This window comes from Solea senegalensis, linkage group LG6 (assembly GCF_019176455.1).
Source record: "Solea senegalensis isolate Sse05_10M linkage group LG6, IFAPA_SoseM_1, whole genome shotgun sequence".
Classification (NCBI taxonomy): Eukaryota; Metazoa; Chordata; class Actinopteri; order Pleuronectiformes; family Soleidae; genus Solea; species Solea senegalensis.
Genome location: NC_058026.1, coordinates 4029618 through 4046348, shown reverse-complemented (window position 1 = coordinate 4046348; position 16731 = coordinate 4029618). Strand labels below are relative to the sequence as shown.

General features: G+C 41.5%; 2 protein-coding genes, 1 long non-coding RNA gene and 1 other non-coding gene across 4 annotated transcripts; 3 read left to right on the top strand and 1 right to left on the bottom strand.

Annotated features, from left to right (window-relative positions):
- Positions 1 to 1058: 1058 nt before the first annotated feature.
- Positions 1059 to 7750, bottom strand: brat1 (BRCA1-associated ATM activator 1). The gene is made up of 13 exons (XM_044027907.1): positions 7485 to 7750; positions 6750 to 7003; positions 5792 to 5946; positions 5557 to 5704; positions 4937 to 5390; positions 4691 to 4810; positions 4133 to 4224; positions 3939 to 4042; positions 3432 to 3618; positions 3010 to 3083; positions 2743 to 2827; positions 2368 to 2642; positions 1059 to 2088 (listed from the first exon to the last, which is right to left on the bottom strand). Exons 2-13 carry the CDS (start codon positions 6874 to 6876, stop codon positions 1192 to 1194), a joined length of 2718 nt encoding a protein of 905 aa, XP_043883842.1. The 5' UTR covers positions 6877 to 7003; positions 7485 to 7750; the 3' UTR covers positions 1059 to 1191.
- On the top strand, positions 4223 to 6298 carry LOC122770792. Its single transcript, XR_006360554.1, has 2 exons — positions 4223 to 4628; positions 5002 to 6298. It is a non-coding gene; the product is annotated as an uncharacterized LOC122770792 (long non-coding RNA).
- A 46-nt stretch (positions 7751 to 7796) lies between the features above and the next one.
- Positions 7797 to 15456, top strand: eif3ba (eukaryotic translation initiation factor 3, subunit Ba). Its single transcript, XM_044027908.1, has 19 exons — positions 7797 to 8005; positions 9482 to 9674; positions 9778 to 9897; positions 9983 to 10040; positions 10177 to 10305; positions 10393 to 10550; positions 11065 to 11196; positions 11289 to 11355; positions 11437 to 11483; positions 11583 to 11793; positions 11881 to 11953; positions 12040 to 12162; positions 12372 to 12450; positions 12561 to 12699; positions 12796 to 12921; positions 13511 to 13588; positions 13794 to 13902; positions 13995 to 14107; positions 14873 to 15456. Exons 1-18 carry the CDS (start codon positions 7906 to 7908, stop codon positions 14093 to 14095), a joined length of 2043 nt encoding a protein of 680 aa, XP_043883843.1. The 5' UTR covers positions 7797 to 7905; the 3' UTR covers positions 14096 to 14107; positions 14873 to 15456.
- Positions 13325 to 13410, top strand: LOC122771732. The gene has a single exon (XR_006360655.1). It is a non-coding gene; the product is annotated as a small nucleolar RNA SNORD60 (small nucleolar RNA).
- Positions 15457 to 16731: the final 1275 nt, after the last annotated feature.

Here is a 16731-nt window from a genome sequence, read left to right as displayed (position 1 = left end):
GGGGAATAAATGATGTACGTGACGTGACAGCCAACACTGACGGACTCTCCTGATCACTTTACTGTAAAAATGCACTTTAAGTCAGAAAATAGTGATCCTCATTTTGAAAATATCTAAACAAAAGCTGTGTGAATAAAAGAAGACTGTAACTGGTCAACCTGCCACCACCTCCTCCTCCTCGTTTGTCCTCACCTGGTCCTAGAGGGTCTGGATCCAGATCTTCAGCTCCCTCAGTCAGTGGTGTAACTTTGAGCTGAGCCCAAATATTGATCAGAAATCAAACCACTGAATGACCTGTTTTTTTCTGACCGGTAGAACATTTTGTTAGCGTATCTTTGTGTTTCCAGTCAGTCATACTCAGACCTGTTTGCAGGAGCCTCGCTTTACTAGCACAATGTTGCCGTTGCCTCAATCTCTCTTGAAATAAGGCAGCACAAGCTCTAAACACTGCTATTAATCAGCAAAAACTAATTTGTGTTTTAATGTGATTTTAACTGTACAAAATCTGGGTGATATTGTGAAGACTGAGCAGCATTGGTGATAATTAACCACAGGTGCACCCTTGGTAAATTGCACTGGGAATAATGCACAACTCTTATACGGACATCTCGGGGTGTATGTGTCTTCTTATGTGTTGTTAAGTCAAAATTACAATTAATTTTATATAGCAATTTTGTGGGAGTAGTGATAGTTGTGCAGAAGTCACAAAATAGACAATTTTTCTTTATTTTTGTTCATTAAAACAAGCCAAGTTAACTTTGAAATGTGATGTATTTCAATCAAATTTTTCAGAATTTGAGTACTTTTTCCTCAGGTGTGTTTATATAGTTTGTGAAAATCGAAACAAAAATGATATCCTCAGATTACGTATAGGTTGTGCTGGGAAAAAAATATATATAAAACACTCTATTGCACATTCTTGTAGCCTCTCTATATAATACTACTACTCTATAACACTCTAAGGGTTAATTATGTATCTGTACTATATTAATATACATTAGAAATTCATAGATATATATCATAGAAATTCATGTTTTCATAAAAAAAGCCAACAAACATCAACAAATCACTACCTTTTACTGTATTATACACAGAAACACAATACAATAAATCAGTACAGAGCGACACAAACCAAAACCCTGATAAACCAACATAAGGCTGTCTATAACTGTTGGTGTGTGTGCGTTTGTGTCAATAGCAGTCCACGATGACTTCTTGCCCTGGTTGTGTGTTTGTTTGAGTGTGTGTAGCACTGGACATCACTATGTCCTGCAGCAGAGAGAGAGGAGAGTTGTGTACGTGGTCACTGCTTTGACTCAGTATGTCCAGCCTCGCATCCAAACCCAGAGACCTCAACATTTCACACACGCTGACAGACACGCTGCGGCCTCCTTCGCCCTTGCCTTGCTTTCTCATGTCCCCGCACTCGTCAGCAGTCAAATCAGCCTCTTCATCCTCATCGCACGTCTTCATGCCCAGTATTCTTCTGATCTCCTTCCCCCAGCCGCAGCTGGGCACTTCACAGGTCACCTTGGCGACAGCTGCAGTGGTAGGAGTTGCATTCACTTCATCCTTTGACGGCGGGCCGACTGTTTCTCTGAGTGAAATCAGGAGTTGACAGGCCTTCAGACCCACCGGTCTATCACAGTCAACCAGACCGCTCAGCAGCGCAGAGACAACTCCCTGCTTTACCAAATTGTTTAACACATCCGACAAATCGCACTCCACACCCGGTGTGTGTCTGTGGACTGCGTAGGTCTGATCGGAAACCACGGCGTATGGGTGCAGTGAGGCACAAGGTCTCTCTGAAGGCTTCCTGTAATCAGGGCAACCTGAAAAGGCTTTGTCCAGCAGCAGCTCAGCTAGTTCCAAAGAGTGAACTTTGACTTCCCAGTCCAGATCTGCAGTGCCAAGAGAGAGGACAGAGCTCAAGGAGCTCATCAGCAGGGAGGAACGGGAGGAGGAGGGTGGAGATGTGTGTGAGGCACATGAAGAAAACCAGGCGAGGAAATATTGCATAACAGCCCTCCTGGCAAATCCCTCCGTGTCCTGGGAGAGAATTTCAAGCAGCTGGTTCACTACATCTGTCTGGAGGGAAACACATTATCGAATGGTGATGAATTACAGCAGTCAAAAAAATATGTTACTTTGTGCCATGTATTAAAAAGAACCAACATTTATTATCTAGAGGAAAAGGTAAAGTTACACAGTCTGAAAGGACATAATTCAAGTAAATGTTCTGCATTTAGATCCATCTTCAGTTATGAATGATGAATGAAAAATCCAAAACTATTATAACCTTGATATTTCGCGAGATTTTTACTAATAAATAAAATAATAATAAAAAACTAAATTAAATCTGCATACCTGCTCCTGAGTCAGTGCCGCCCCCTGCTGCCAGCTGTGCGCCAGTGTCTGTCCCAGCGCTGCGATGGCGCTGGCTCTTACATAACTCTCTGGATCCCGCAACGCCTCCCTGAGGAGCGTGAGACAACAGCAGCTGTCCAATAGAGCCTCAGATGTGTCCCTCTCCATCTCAGGTGACTTCAGGACACCTGCCAGTTGTCCCAGAAACTCCACCGTCGAGTCCCTCACCTCCCAGCGCATGTCACACACACGTTTCTTTACAACATCAGTGAGATCTAACAGATGAAACACACATGGTATAATGTGATTAATGGAACAAACACGTGGCAAATACTTTATGTAGCTTTCAGTGAGGAGGATTCTGGTGAATGATACCTTGTCTGAGCTGGTCTTTAATAGAAGAGAGGTCTTTACACACAATCGTCCACTTCACTAAGGCCTGGTAGGATTTGTGTATTATCTGAGAGAAGAAGGATACAGTTTTAACAGCCTAAACAATGTGTAATATAAACGTCTGTATTTAAAGAGCACTTTTCTTGCTTTGTCTTGATGACCACTTCAACCTTGTGTGTTCTATAAATAAATCTGTGTTAAGTTGAGTGTGGCTTTACAGCAGCAATATCTGGGAAAACACAAACTTACAGTCCGGTCAGAGTCGGGATTGCTCAGATATCGGATCAGAACTGTAAACACCTCAGTCAGCTCATCTTTTACTCCTGAAACACATGAGAACAATAATACATTCAATCTGATGTTAAATGTTATTTTGTATTTAAACCATACCAACACTAATAATACTAAGACTTACATTTAGACAGAGAAATGACACTACAGCTGTTCTCAGACCCAACTGTTTAAAGAATACCATAATATGCATTTTCTGGAAATTTAACTGAGAGGGTTGCAGGAAAGGATTCAGAAAACAGCCACAGTGAATTAAGTCATCATGTCACATAATAACACAATATGTTGCCTTGTTCAGTTGTTGTTGTTACAACATTTAACAATATCTATCATTAAGGTGATTGAAGACGTTTGTTCTCCTCCTGTAGTCGCAGTCGTACCTGGGCTGCTGCTGAGACGTGTCACAGCTTCGAGAGCACATTTCTGAACTTTGCTGCTGCCGATGACGTTCCTGAAAACCTCCGCGTGGCCAGAGGACGAGGAGGAGACGCAACCGCTGCAGATACTCAACAACGACACAACTGCGGCGACGATTGAACATGGAGGACAGGGGAGTATGTCAGCAGGCTGAGGAGGGAAAGAGAAATTTAGATTTAGAGAGCTACACATTATTAGCAACACAGCATACACATACATACACACATATATATGTATGTGTATATATATATATACACATATATATGTATATGTATATATGTATACACTACCCCTACTCTAGTAATACAAAGCTAAATACAAATCTGTGAAGTATTCCTTTAAGCATGTCTGGTGCAGCGGTGAAAAGGGTCCCCCCTCTCTCCATTTTTCATATATCAGTCTTGCAGTATATAAAATGAATAAACTCCCAGCACTGACTTCCACATTATCAGACGCTCTTGCATTCTCACCATGAGGGTGACGTGTGGTGCGTTTGTCAGACAGACACAGATGAGAGAGATGCAGGAGGTTTTACTCTTCAGCTGCTCTGCCATTGAACACTGATGCTCTTCATCTGCATGGACAGAAAAATGGAATAATAATCACATACTGTAGGTATCATACAGACTTTATTTTGACATATTCATGCTTTCATGTGTGTTACCTGCTGTGTTTGTGCCCAGCAGAGTGTGACCGGTGATAATGTCGAGGGGTAGCAGTAGTATTCTCACAGCTCGGGCTGTGTGGACAGTGTCCCTGCAGAAAAAGACAGAGGCTAAAATCTCTATATGTAACAATGCCTAGTATTGTGTTGAAATGTGATTATGTGTATTCTATTTTAACTAGGGTTTTTCTTGTTAATCACAATAAATAACCAAAGTTCAATAGATAATTGCTATGAATTGCATTTTAATCATATTTTTCTTTCACATAATTCACATATGTCCATATTTATGTCGATATCCTTACAAATCAGTTTGATTCATTGGGTCACAGGCTTTTTACCATAAAAATCTTATTATATGTTTTTATCATTCTCATTATGTATTCTCTGTTAGTTCTGACTGGTGTTTTTTCTTTGTTTTACGAGTGCCTCCAAAGGTGCTTTTTGGTCCAGCCCTCGTTTCTTTTTACACACCACCGGTTACATACAAACTGAGGTTTGTAGTGACGAGGCTGAACCTTTGTGTGTGTGTGTGTGTATGTGTGACCGGTTGCTTACTGGTGGCCTCTGTGGAGAACAGCAGCCGCAGCATGAATGAGGTCAGAGGGTTTGTTCACATTAAGCATGGATGACAGAAGACGGCCCATTCGTTGGTCTGGGTCATCAGGGCTGAGGCTGCTAAAGCAAAAACAAAACAAAATAACACACACACACACAGTATAATATACATTTACTGTAATTACTGCATGTACTGACACATTTACTGTTACGTGACTACTAATGTCTATTAGAGAGCACACGTACCTGTGTGCAGCCAGAATGACGTCCATTAGAGGGAGTGTGAGTTGACTGTAACCTGCTGTCACCAGCTCCTCCAGAGAGTCTGTGACAGACTGAAGCAGCTTGTCCCGGAGAAACGGCCCAGCCTGGGCCAGGAGCGGAACCAGAACTTTGAGGATCTGCCGACTCTGACGGAGCTGAGAGTTGTCTTTGGTCACCAGTGACTCGTTGATATACTCTAAGATCGTCACGACAACAGCAGCGTAACATTTGCTGGTTTCCGTGTGGACTTCTGGTAGATCTGTCTCAGTGATGCGGGCGTGTGACATCATGTCATCATGTTCCATATGTACGCCGTTGCGTCTTGTGGGAAACGCTGGCTGAAAGAAGAGCAGGATGTGGGCCAGTAGCTGATTTGCAGCGGAGACGACAAATAGACTGGAGTCAGTTTGGAGTTGGAGCAGCTCTGGAATTAAATCTGCAGAATTGAACAGAAAAAAAACACAAGTCAAAATGACTTTAATGTAACGTCCAACACTTTGTAACTGTGTTGTTATTGCGTCCCCTGCGTTGTTATTGCGTTACTTCTCTTTAACCAATATCAAGTGTACAGAGAGAAGTGTATGTCCCTCACAAAGAGTCACCTGCTTGCACAAAGAAACGGAGAGCCTCCAAGTGCTGCAGCATCTTCCTCAAACCCTGGATCCAACCAATCCGAACACAAGGATCCTCCCAAAGTCCTGCTCTGTGCCAGTGTTGATGGTTAAAGGCAAGGTCCAGAATGGAGTGTGCCTACAGAGGGGACATCACCTGAGTCAGAACCTTTACTAAGAATTACAATGAATTAGAATTGTTAAGAACAAGGTGTCAGGATTCTACCTGAAGCATTTTGAAGGCATCTTCAGCTGCAGCTACTAAGCCGCAGACTTTGAGCACAAAAGAGATGACACTGGGGTCCGATGACGGTTTGTGAACCACAGCTGATATGAATTCGAGTAGACATGGGTGGGCCTCCAGCAGAGCTCCACCTTCACCTGAAGAGAAAAAAGAGACATGATAGAAGAGGATCTTCAGAAGATCCAGGCCAGGGAGATGTCTCTGGCTTGAACATGCAGGAAGTAGTTACTGAGTAACATTATGTATGAAACAAAACAATTAGACTGGGGCCACAAAGTGAGTGTGAGAGAAAATCATAGAGATGGGAACCGGTATCGGTCAATGTCAGTATCGTTCTGTTACTGGATGTTACATCCCAGCTCGTTAAAATCACTGGATCGGATATCGGACAGATAAAGATGTAGAATCTGCTACAATCCGAAGATTCAATATATCGCATGCAGCACTATTCACAGACTGTAAAAATTAAAATAAAAGTCAGCAAAACCATTTATTTATTTATTTCTTTTGGGAGAACAATATTTGTTACACAGTTGGAGAATTGTGTCTTAATGACTCGGCACAAATGTGTCGTTAACAGATTCACAGTTCAGAAATGGTCTAAAATGACTGTATCGGACCAATATCGGTATCGGTAGGTATCGGTAGATATCGGTATCGGACACAAAAAAGTGGTATTGTCCCATTCCTAGAAAATCTGATTTGAAAAAGACCAGATTATACATCACATTTGCATTTCACCCTGACCATGTATGAAAATGTCCCAAATCAGAATTAGAAAAAAAAATCTGATTCCATTTAATGTATATTATTCACACCATCATGGAAAAAAGTTACACAAATCATCGTTAAGTCAGCAGAAACTAGAAAGTTCAAATCTGAAGATGCAGGAAAGAAAGGAGGAAAGGATCCCACCAGTTTCATTATTTTCATTACTCACCAGGTTCTATGAGTCCTGAGAACCAGTCTAGCAGTTTCTCCAGGCTGGTATCATCAGGCAGAGAGGAACCCGAGTCCAGCAGCACCTCACAGACCTGGGGTAGCAGCGACGCACACTCTTTGTCCATGTCTGTTTGTGTGTGTGTCCTCCTTTTTGTTGTTCCCTCTTTAGGACCTTTTCAGGCATAAACACTGACCTTGTCAGGACCCGTAGTTGTTATGTGGACCAGACCTGGATCCTTATGAGGCATCTGACTTCCAGGTTAAGAGATGAGACATGAACTGTGGTTAGGTGAAAGTTAGGGTGAGGAAGTCAAGAAAAATCGCAAAAACAAACACAAAAATGTTGGCAGATGTTACCATAACAACGAATAAGGAGCCATGTGTATATGTGTGCTTGCAATAAGGTTAAGTGTGTCATGTACTACTCCCCCAACACACCCCCTCTAATGTGGGCCAACATTTCATTAAAATAAAAAGTAAATAATTTTAAATGAATGGTTTATAATCCAAACCCAATGTACATATTTACACATGCGGTTAAACACAACGACCTAACAAGTCTCTGAAGATTCTCATTCATCCATCTCCATAGTCAAGATTATCAGTAGTTCGCTGTAGGAGACTGGACTAAGTTGAAGAAGTTTCACCCCTCATCCAAGAGGCTTCTTCGTGTCTACTTAACAGCACATTAACCGCCTTGTAAAAATACAGCATTGTCAAAAAATGCAGTTACCGGCATAATGTCTGGCGAGTGACGAATTACCCCCTTACACCCCCAAATGTTCTTCTGAATGCCTCTATTTCCTCTGCACGTCCATCTCGCGGGAAACAGTTCAGGCCGTACCACTTTACGACTTCCCATTTCTTTCTTACTACGCCAATGCGTCGCGGCAGAGACCGCGGCTCCGATTGACGATCTCTACACCAATGTACCATAAGAGTTGCAACACGAAGCGCATCCGTATGTTTTACAGCTCTATCTTTCCTACGCAGCGAGTCGTCGCGTCGAGGCGCTTCCGGTGATGCGTTTCCGTTGCATCGTCCATTTTCGTCTAGTCGCACATGGTGCCACACCGGCCGAACGCCTCCAGCCTCTTCGGTTTAGGGATTTTTGCTCCTTTGTAGCGAGAACTCCCGTCTCGTAGTCCCGTTAAATGCAAGATACGGTGGATATAATGGACGACGCCGAGTACGAAGAGGAGGAACCCTCCTTTAGTGATCCAGAAGACTTCGAGGATGACATCGAGGACGAGGGTGAGCAGCGACAGGAAAGACGCCGGCTTTTTGGCCTGGTGCTAACCATGGTGCTAATAGTTAGCACAAATGCGAGGGCCACTGTCGCTAGCTTGATGCTCTGTCATCACGAATTTTGAGTGTAAAAAAGACCCCAGTGAGCACAAACTTATCCACTCCCTGAACATTTATTTCAGTTCTATATACTATAATTATTCGACGACCATTGTGTCCTCATTCAGACTACATTCCGTTATTGTGGCCTTGTTGCAGTCTGTCTGTCATATGGGAAATTATAACTGCGTTGTAGAAGCGTGTCTAACAGGAAATATTGTTCGTATCTAAATGAGACGTTTCGCCAGAATCTCTACTCGACAGTCTGTGGTTTTTAACGAAGCAGCTGGGATGTGAAGATAGTTTTCAAATCCGGGGTGGAGGCAGCCTTAACAGATAAGACGTGCAAAGCTACACCAGACATAGACACACCATATAACATCTCATCAATCTATTCGTTGTATGTTATGTATAACACGCCTTTTATTAGGCTTTTCTATTCGGCTCAGACTTTTGTTCAGAAAGTCATCCCTTCAGCTTGATTGCAATTTTGGTGAAATAATGAGAACATAATAATTCTGGCTGTAACAAAAGCATCTTTATAAAATGTGGTTTTTCGTAAAGCCACTGCATTAACATTGTTGAGCAACCAGTTATGTCTTACCTCGGGCTGCAGATGACAATGGCTTTTTCTTTCACAATTATATTGGTCTATTAAATTGTGTTCTCTAAATGTCAGCACCCTCAGTTTTATTCATAAACCAAATATACTCAATTTACGGAACAAAAATACCAGGAAATGTTGTCATTCAAGAAGCTGCAACCTAGAAATTATATATTTTAAAAAATGAAAGTTTTAGTGGATTTTTTAGTTGGCAACTAACAGTTAAATCGTATTTGCTGCACTAACACTGATGACAGACAAATGCTTAAGAGTCAAAATTAAGAACCTGTAAAAATGCAAATATTTTATGTTTTTCTTATAAAAAATAAAAAAATAAACTGAGTAGTCAATGTAAGATATAATTGGATTGTACCTATACATGCAAACAATGTGTTTTGGCCAAATGCACCAAATTGTGTTACAATTCTACCACAAAGCACCCCAATCTGCAGTTTTCTAAATTAGAAAGATGTTGACTCTGACACCTTTCTCAATCAATTTCAACAAAATACGTCCATTAAGACCTTGTATTTATTACTAGTAGTTGCTAATAGTTGCATTAAATTGTATTTTAACCACATTTTACTAGCAATGGGTGACTCATCTATCTTAGTGTACCATCACTAGGACAGTGAATTATTGTTCAACAGACAATAATTCTAATAGGATGACTGCTACCTTTCAGAGAAATATCAAAAAGACTATAAATTGTTTTGAGATCAGAAAAACGGTCACATCTGCGTGTCCTGATCTTTCCCTTCTTCCCCTCCACTCTGTAGAGTTCCTGGATGACATCCTAAGGGAGAAGCCTCTGGAGGCTGATGGCATTGACTCTGTGGTGGTGGTGGACAACGTTCCCCAGGTGGGCCCAGAGCGTCTGGAGAAACTCAAGAACGTCATCCACAAGATTTTCTCCAAGTTTGGCAAAATCACCACCGAGTTCTACCCAGACGCTGATGGCCTGACCAAGGGGTAAGATCCTGTAGTCTCACCGATGTGCTTTATTCATTTCTCCTACCAAAGCAGTGTGTTTCAGATTTTTTTTAAATGAAATACATAACCTTATATCATGTAGCTACATCTTCCTGGAGTATGCTGCTCCAACTCAGGCCCTCGAGGCAGTGAAGAATGCAGATGGATACAAACTGGACAAACAGCATACGTTCAGGGTCAACCTTTTTACCGACTTTGACAAGTAAGTGTTGGAAAAGACAACACGCCATAAAGATAAACTCAAAAAAATTGGGCGAAACATGACATTTTTTGGTGTCTTTTTTCAGGTACATGAACATCAGTGATGAGTGGGAAACTCCAGAAAAGCAGCCTTTCAAAGATTTTGTGAGTATTTGTCATAACCGATTCATTGTATATTTAATGCACTGGATTATTGTTTGCCTTTTGTTTTAAAATTGATCCAGTAAAGGGACAAAATGGCCTAATCTCCTAAAACTCCTGGGTTCGTCTGTTTGTTTAGGGTAATATGCGTCACTGGATTGAGGACCCAGACTGCCGTGACCAATACAGTGTGATCTACGAAGCTGGTGAGAGGACCGCCATTTTTTCCAATGATGCAAAGGAGCCAATCACAGCCGAAGAGAGAGCCGTGAGTAATCCATGACGCGTGGAAGTGCAGAATTTAACAGCACTGGTTTGGTTTGCAGATTAAATAAGTGTATTTGTTTGATTTCAGCGTTGGACAGAGACATATGTGCGCTGGTCTCCTAAAGGCACCTATTTGGCCACATTCCACCAGCGTGGCATTGCATTGTGGGGCGGTGAGAAGTTCAAACAGATTCAGAGGTTCAGCCACCAGGGTGTGTCCCTCATTGACTTCTCACCATGTGAGAGGTAAGCATCGCTTCCGTTTGGTATCACAGACACTTTAGAGAATTGTTGTTCAATGACATCAAAAATAATCCAGCCTACCCCATGTGTTTGAAGTTAAATGTAAAGCAGCTTAGTCCGGCCAACAAGACTGAACCTGACCAAAAAATAGGCTGGGGTCAGCTGTTTGTATATGCGTAGATAACTGCACAGTACACCATTAAATTAAACAATGATCACTGTCACAAAAACAAGTAATATTCTGGCAAAGACGAGGGAGTGGAGTGAACAACACAAGACATTAATTAACCAAGAAAATAATTGAAAGATGCATCATTAGTTGCTGTTCTTCTATGTTTCCTTTAGCCTCATTGTTTAAAAGAAAACTAATATGGAACACAATTTTACAGAATAATTTACATTTAACTTTATGCATCAAGTCTAGACACAAATTTTCTTGATAATGTACAGAAGAAGCTTGGTATTCGTGTCCGAGGTATGCAGCATCCATCTCTGAACTTTATCTGATGTCATGCAGGTACGTGGTGACCTTCAGTCCACTGATGGACACAAAGGAAGACCCTCAGGCGATCATCATCTGGGACATTCTGACTGGACAGAAGAAGAGAGGCTTCCACTGTGAGAGCTCTGCTCACTGGCCCATATTTAAGTAAGTTCCCTTCGTTTTTCGTCCATTTTCAAATGCATTATTTTCACACTTGTTATGATGTTTTAATGAACTTCAATTTTATTGGTTCTCAGGTGGAGCCATGATGGAAAGTTCTTTGCCAGGATGACCATAGACACACTGAGCATCTATGAAACTCCAGTAAGCAGACTTCAAAAATGTATACTTGCAGTTATGTATAATGTGAACATGAAACTAATGTCATGTTTCTGCTCCTTACAGTCTATGGGCCTGCTGGACAAGAAGAGTCTTAAGATTAATGGAATTAAGTAAGAGGCCTTATTGATGATAAGCATCTTGTCATTTCCTGCTTTCAACAGCAGTGTGTGGATATATTGACATGAGTCTGTGTGTGTCTGTTTCTGCAGGGACTTCTCATGGTCTCCCGGTGACAACATCATAGCATTCTGGGTACCTGAGGACAAAGACATCCCAGCCAGAGTCACTCTGATGCAGTTGCCTTCCCGCCAGGAGATCCGCGTCCGCAACCTTTTCAACGTTGTTGACTGCAAACTGCACTGGCAGAGAAATGGAGATTACCTGTGTGTGAAAGTGGACAGGACTCCAAAAGGAACACAGGTACGCTGATGATCAGCGAATTGTGAAACGGACAGGAGCTGCCTTTTTAAAAAAAAAACTCTAAATCTATTTTATTGTCTTTTTTAGGGCGTGGTTACCAACTTTGAAATCTTCCGCATGAGAGAGAAGCAGGTTCCTGTTGATGTGGTGGAGATGAAAGGTAAGAACAAACTCGCACTTAAACAAAGTGGTCATTTTCCTGCTTAGAACAAAACATTTAACGTCTTTTGTTCTTTCTGCTTTCAGAGAGCATCATAGCTTTTGCATGGGAGCCCAATGGCAGCAAGTTTGCGGTTCTCCATGGAGAGACCCCCAGGATTAGCGTCTCCTTCTATCATGTCAAAAACAACGGCAAGATTGATCTGCAAAGTAAGTAAGAGTTGACACACGTGTGGTCACATTTACACATTTTAGTTCTGTTTTTTATATATCGGTCTTGCAGTACACGAAAGTTGTTTTTTGTGCCCAGCACTAATTGAACCGTTGATTTATTGCTATTTATGTTTACGTTTTTTTTATTGAACGGCTCTTTTTATCCAACCTTATGTTAAATGTGTTTATTGTCTTACGTTCTCCAGAGATGTTTGATAAACAGCAGGCCAACAGCATTTTCTGGAGTCCTCAGGGACAGTTCCTGGTGCTGGCTGGACTCAGGAGGTCAGTCAGTCTCTCTCAGTCTAGGCTTCTGATCTGATGCCCACATTTATGTATACATATGTTTGTGTGCACATGGTGTTTGTAACCCTTGTGTCTCCCTTCATGTGCAGTATGAACGGCGCTCTCGCCTTTGTGGACACGTCAGACTGCACCATGATGAACATAGCAGAGCACTACATGGCGTCTGACGTGGAGTGGGACCCGACTGGTCGCTACGTCGTCACCTCTGTCTCTTGGTGGAGCCACAAGGTTCGAGCCCCTCCCATCCTGCCCTGAGCAATTCAGCACCTTTTGATGGTTTTTTAAAAAAAAGAAAACCTCACAATTACCTTCTCGTGTGTGCAGGTGGACAATGCGTACTGGCTGTGGACGTTCCAGGGCCGTCTTCTTCAGAAGAACAACAAGGATCGCTTCTGTCAGCTGCTGTGGAGGCCAAGGCCACCCACCCTTCTCAGTGTCGATCAGATCAAGGTAACGGTTCATCTTCTATGCCTGCCCTATTTTAACCTGTTACCTTAATCTAATCTGTAGGTTGTTTTCTTGATTAATCAAGTAGTTGTTTTTGCCCTAAAATGTAAGAAATGTTGATCGTTTCCTAAACTTTGAAACAATGCCTATTTTTAAAGATTTGAAACCAGGAAATATTCTTAAGACACTGTAAAATCTGAACTTGAATTAGTATTTTGAAAAAAAAAAACACTCAAAACAGTTACTAATGATTTAATAATTGACTTTGAAGCCGTAGGATTCACTTGGGAAACCTTTCATGGGCACCTTTTGTGTTTTACTTGAGCAATGTTACGGTTGCCTCCAATCTATCTCGAAAAAGTTGTTGACAATGACTTTGACTTTTGAATAAAATATGTATGTGTGAAGCCAGTGATGACAAACTCAAACTTTTCTGACACCTCGTATGAGAGCTGCACTGTAGCTCATGATTTTAACTCTGTTCTGAGGCTCACAGCAAACAACGTCCTGCTATTGTGTTTTTTTTGCATCACATATTTCAGTTGTGGTGTTGTTGTTTTTATCGTTGTGGTGACTGTTCTGTCTCTTGCAGCTGATCAAGAAGGATCTCAAGAAGTACTCCAAGATCTTTGAGCAGAAGGATCGTCTGAGCCAGTCCAAGGCTTCAAAGGTTTGACCTAATCCATTTTCTGTAATGATATCATCCCTTTTTATTTTGTGTTGGGAGTGGTGGGCTTGTGGTGATGATACAAGCTCCATGTTTAAGCCCTCACATCTGTGTCATGTAGCTGATGTTGGTGTTGCACCACAAGCATCATCTGTTGTATTTGAATTGGGAGAAAACCTACAACGTAAATGCTTTTGTTTGTGAGTAGGAGCTGGTGGACAAGCGCAGGGCCATGATGGAGGAGTATCGTAGCTACAGGGAGAAAGCGCAGCAGACCTATCAAGAACAGAAGAGCCTCCGTCTGGAGCTCAGAGGAGGTGCGACGTCCTGCTCCCCTCGCTTTTCCACAAAACTCCCTACTTTAAAGTTTGAAAAGACCCCTGACTTTGTGTGTTTGTGTGTAATACAGGAGTGGACACTGATGAGCTGGACAGCAACGTGGATGACTGGGAAGAGGAGACTATTGAGTTTTTTATCAACGAAGAAATCATTCCTCTTGGAGATCTGTAGTACCCAACGCAGGTAACTCATCCAGGATGGTCATCTGTGTCGGTTGTTGGTCATGTGTGTTAGTGTTAGGGCTCTGCATGTTTCAGTTTTATTATGATTTGATTACAAAAATTATCATCAGTGCATTTTCATGCAGGTTCTGTTCATTTTAGGCTGCCAACATGGAGTCACACATCCGCCACACATTAAAACAACAAAATGAAATGATACGACGGGCATAAAAACTGGTATTTTCTAAATATAATAATGAACGTGAATCCACTGTGTATGCAATTTTATTAACAGCGTTCTTGTAACGTCGCGCCAACGATACTGCACAGAGCGCAGCCGTGCTTCAACGGCGTGTGCACCGGTTAGGGGAAAAAATGGCCAAGTCCATCAACCAGTTGCGGATGCTGCTGCTGACCAAAGGACAAATGTGACGTCCTTGATTAATTAATTGCAGTGCAGCCGGTAACGGAGGACCCAGCAGTTGATCTTCTTCGACTGTGACATATGACCGAGGCAAGCATCTTGACATGTCAAGAGTGAGTCATAGACAGACATGGTGGAGAGAATCCAGTCGTTTTTCAAAATAAAACATCATTCAGAATCTGATAATAAATAAAACATAAATAATGTACGTTATGTATTCTTTCTCTGTGGCCCGGTACCAATTGACCCACGCACCGGTTCGCGACCCGGGGGTTGGGGACCACTGCTCTTCAAGGCTGCACTGTCTGAAATGTTCTAGTGTTCTCACTCAATATTAACTCATTCTGTCTCTCTCTGTCTCAGTCATTCCGTTTTTTGTGTGGAGGGAGGAGAGAGAGGAGCTGCGTCATTGACTGGAGAAGGACGACGACCACGCCGTGAATCTTGAGGTTTACCACAAGCCTTGAATTTCAACATTAGCTCAATCATCAAAGCACGCCTCGCTGATAGGCAGCCACGACGAGGGACAAGAGAGGATACTTGTGATACTAGTGAATATTTTCTCTTTGTCTCTCACCACCATAGTCTGCCCCAGGTTTTGATTTTTTGTCTTTGGTGGAACTTTATATCTAGTAAAACTGATTGATTTTTTTTCTATCCATCAATTGGAGCTACTAACTCTAATCCTATATTGGACTTCTCCTGCCTAAAGGTGTTTTTTTTTTCTCAACTAGCCTCACCATGCTAGTGTGTTACCACAGTGCAGCACTGAGTGCCATACCTGCAGGGGGTGGAGGTGTTGTGATGAAACGAGGAGCCTTGTTTAATAACGTGTTGATGTGGCGCTATAGTGGCCTCTATCCTCCTCCTTTCAGACTAGGCTTTCACAGAGGGAGGGGTTGTGCAGTGGGAATAACTTTAAATAAACATCCAAACTCTGTACTACCTTTCTGTGTCTCCTTGTTTATTTTTTCCATCGTCTTTTCTCTTGCTCTGATTTAAAAAAAAAAAAAAGAAAGAAATATATGTATGTATGTGTACACTGCCTGGCCAAAAAATAAGTCGCCACCTGGATTTAACTAAGCAAATAGGTAAGGGGTTGTGACAGTTGGTCAGGTCTAGGTTCTGCAACATTATGTGCCCAAAGAATGAGGTCCGCTGACTACCTGAATATAATAAATGACCAGATTATTCCATCAATGCAATCCATCATTCTCTGATGACATGGGCATATTCCAAGATGACAATGCCAGGATTCATCAGGCTCAAATTGTGAAAGAGTGGTTCAGGGAGCATGAGACATCATTTTCACACATGGATTGGCCACCACAGAGTCCAGACCTTAACCCCATTGAGAATCGTTGGGATGTGCTGGAGAAGGCTTTGCTCAGTGGCCCGACTCTCCCATCATCGATACAAGATCTTGGTGAAAAATTAATGCAAGACTGGACGGAAATAAATCTTGTGACATTGCAGTAGCTTATGGAAACAATGCCACAGTGAATGAGTGCTGTAATCAAAGTCCAGCGATGTGACCCTTTTTTTTAGGTGGCGACTTTTGTTTGGCCAGGCAGTGTATATATGTGTATATATATGTCTATATATATCTATATGTATATATATATTTTTCTTTTATAGGCAGGGTAAAAGTTTTCCACAATATGCATTCACACACTTCACTTGACAAAAATAAATGTACTACAAACCGGTGTATTAAGAGAACGGTACAATATGTATGAAAATAAGTGAGCACGCTACTTTTATTTTGAAATTTTTACACTTCAGGCTTTGCAAAATGTGTTTTTTTTGTCTTCGAGTCCAAGTTAGGATTAAGAATTCTGACTTCTTTCTCTAATCTCAGAATCATGATTTTTTTCTTGGAGATTAAAAAAAGTCAGAATTCTGATTAAAGTCAGATGTCCACAAAATAAACAAAATGTTTAAGTTTGGTATGTCGTCCAAAATTTGACAAAAACTAAACTGACATTTTTGTCAAATCTTTGACCAACATATTAAACTATGACATTTTTGTCAAATTTTGGATGACAGTAAACAATGAAGTGTTTGTCAAATTTTTGACTACATACTAGACTATTACATTTTTGTCAAATATTTTACGACATACTAAACTATGACATTTTGGTGACTTTTGGGACAACATACTAAACATGACATTTTTGTCATATTTTGGACGACATACTATAGTATGACTTTTTTGTCAT

Bases quoted from the DNA above. Each gene is read 5' to 3' on its own strand.
- eif3ba (XM_044027908.1), top strand. From the start codon at position 7,906: ATGCAAGATACGGTGGATATAATGGACGACGCCGAGTACGAAGAGGAG. The intron at 11,356-11,436 runs GTAAGCAGACTT...TGCTCCTTACAG, and splicing joins TGAGCATCTATGAAACTCCA to TCTATGGGCCTGCTGGACAA. The intron at 11,484-11,582 runs GTAAGAGGCCTT...CTGTTTCTGCAG, and splicing joins CTTAAGATTAATGGAATTAA to GGACTTCTCATGGTCTCCCG.
- brat1 (XM_044027907.1), bottom strand. From the start codon at position 6,876: ATGGACAAAGAGTGTGCGTCGCTGCTACCCCAGGTCTGTGAGGTGCTG. The intron at 4,811-4,936 runs GTACGTGTGCTC...TTTTTGCTTTAG, and splicing joins GTCATTCTGGCTGCACACAG to CAGCCTCAGCCCTGATGACC. The intron at 3,084-3,431 runs GTACGACTGCGA...CATGTGTTTCAG, and splicing joins ACGTCTCAGCAGCAGCCCAG to GAGTAAAAGATGAGCTGACT.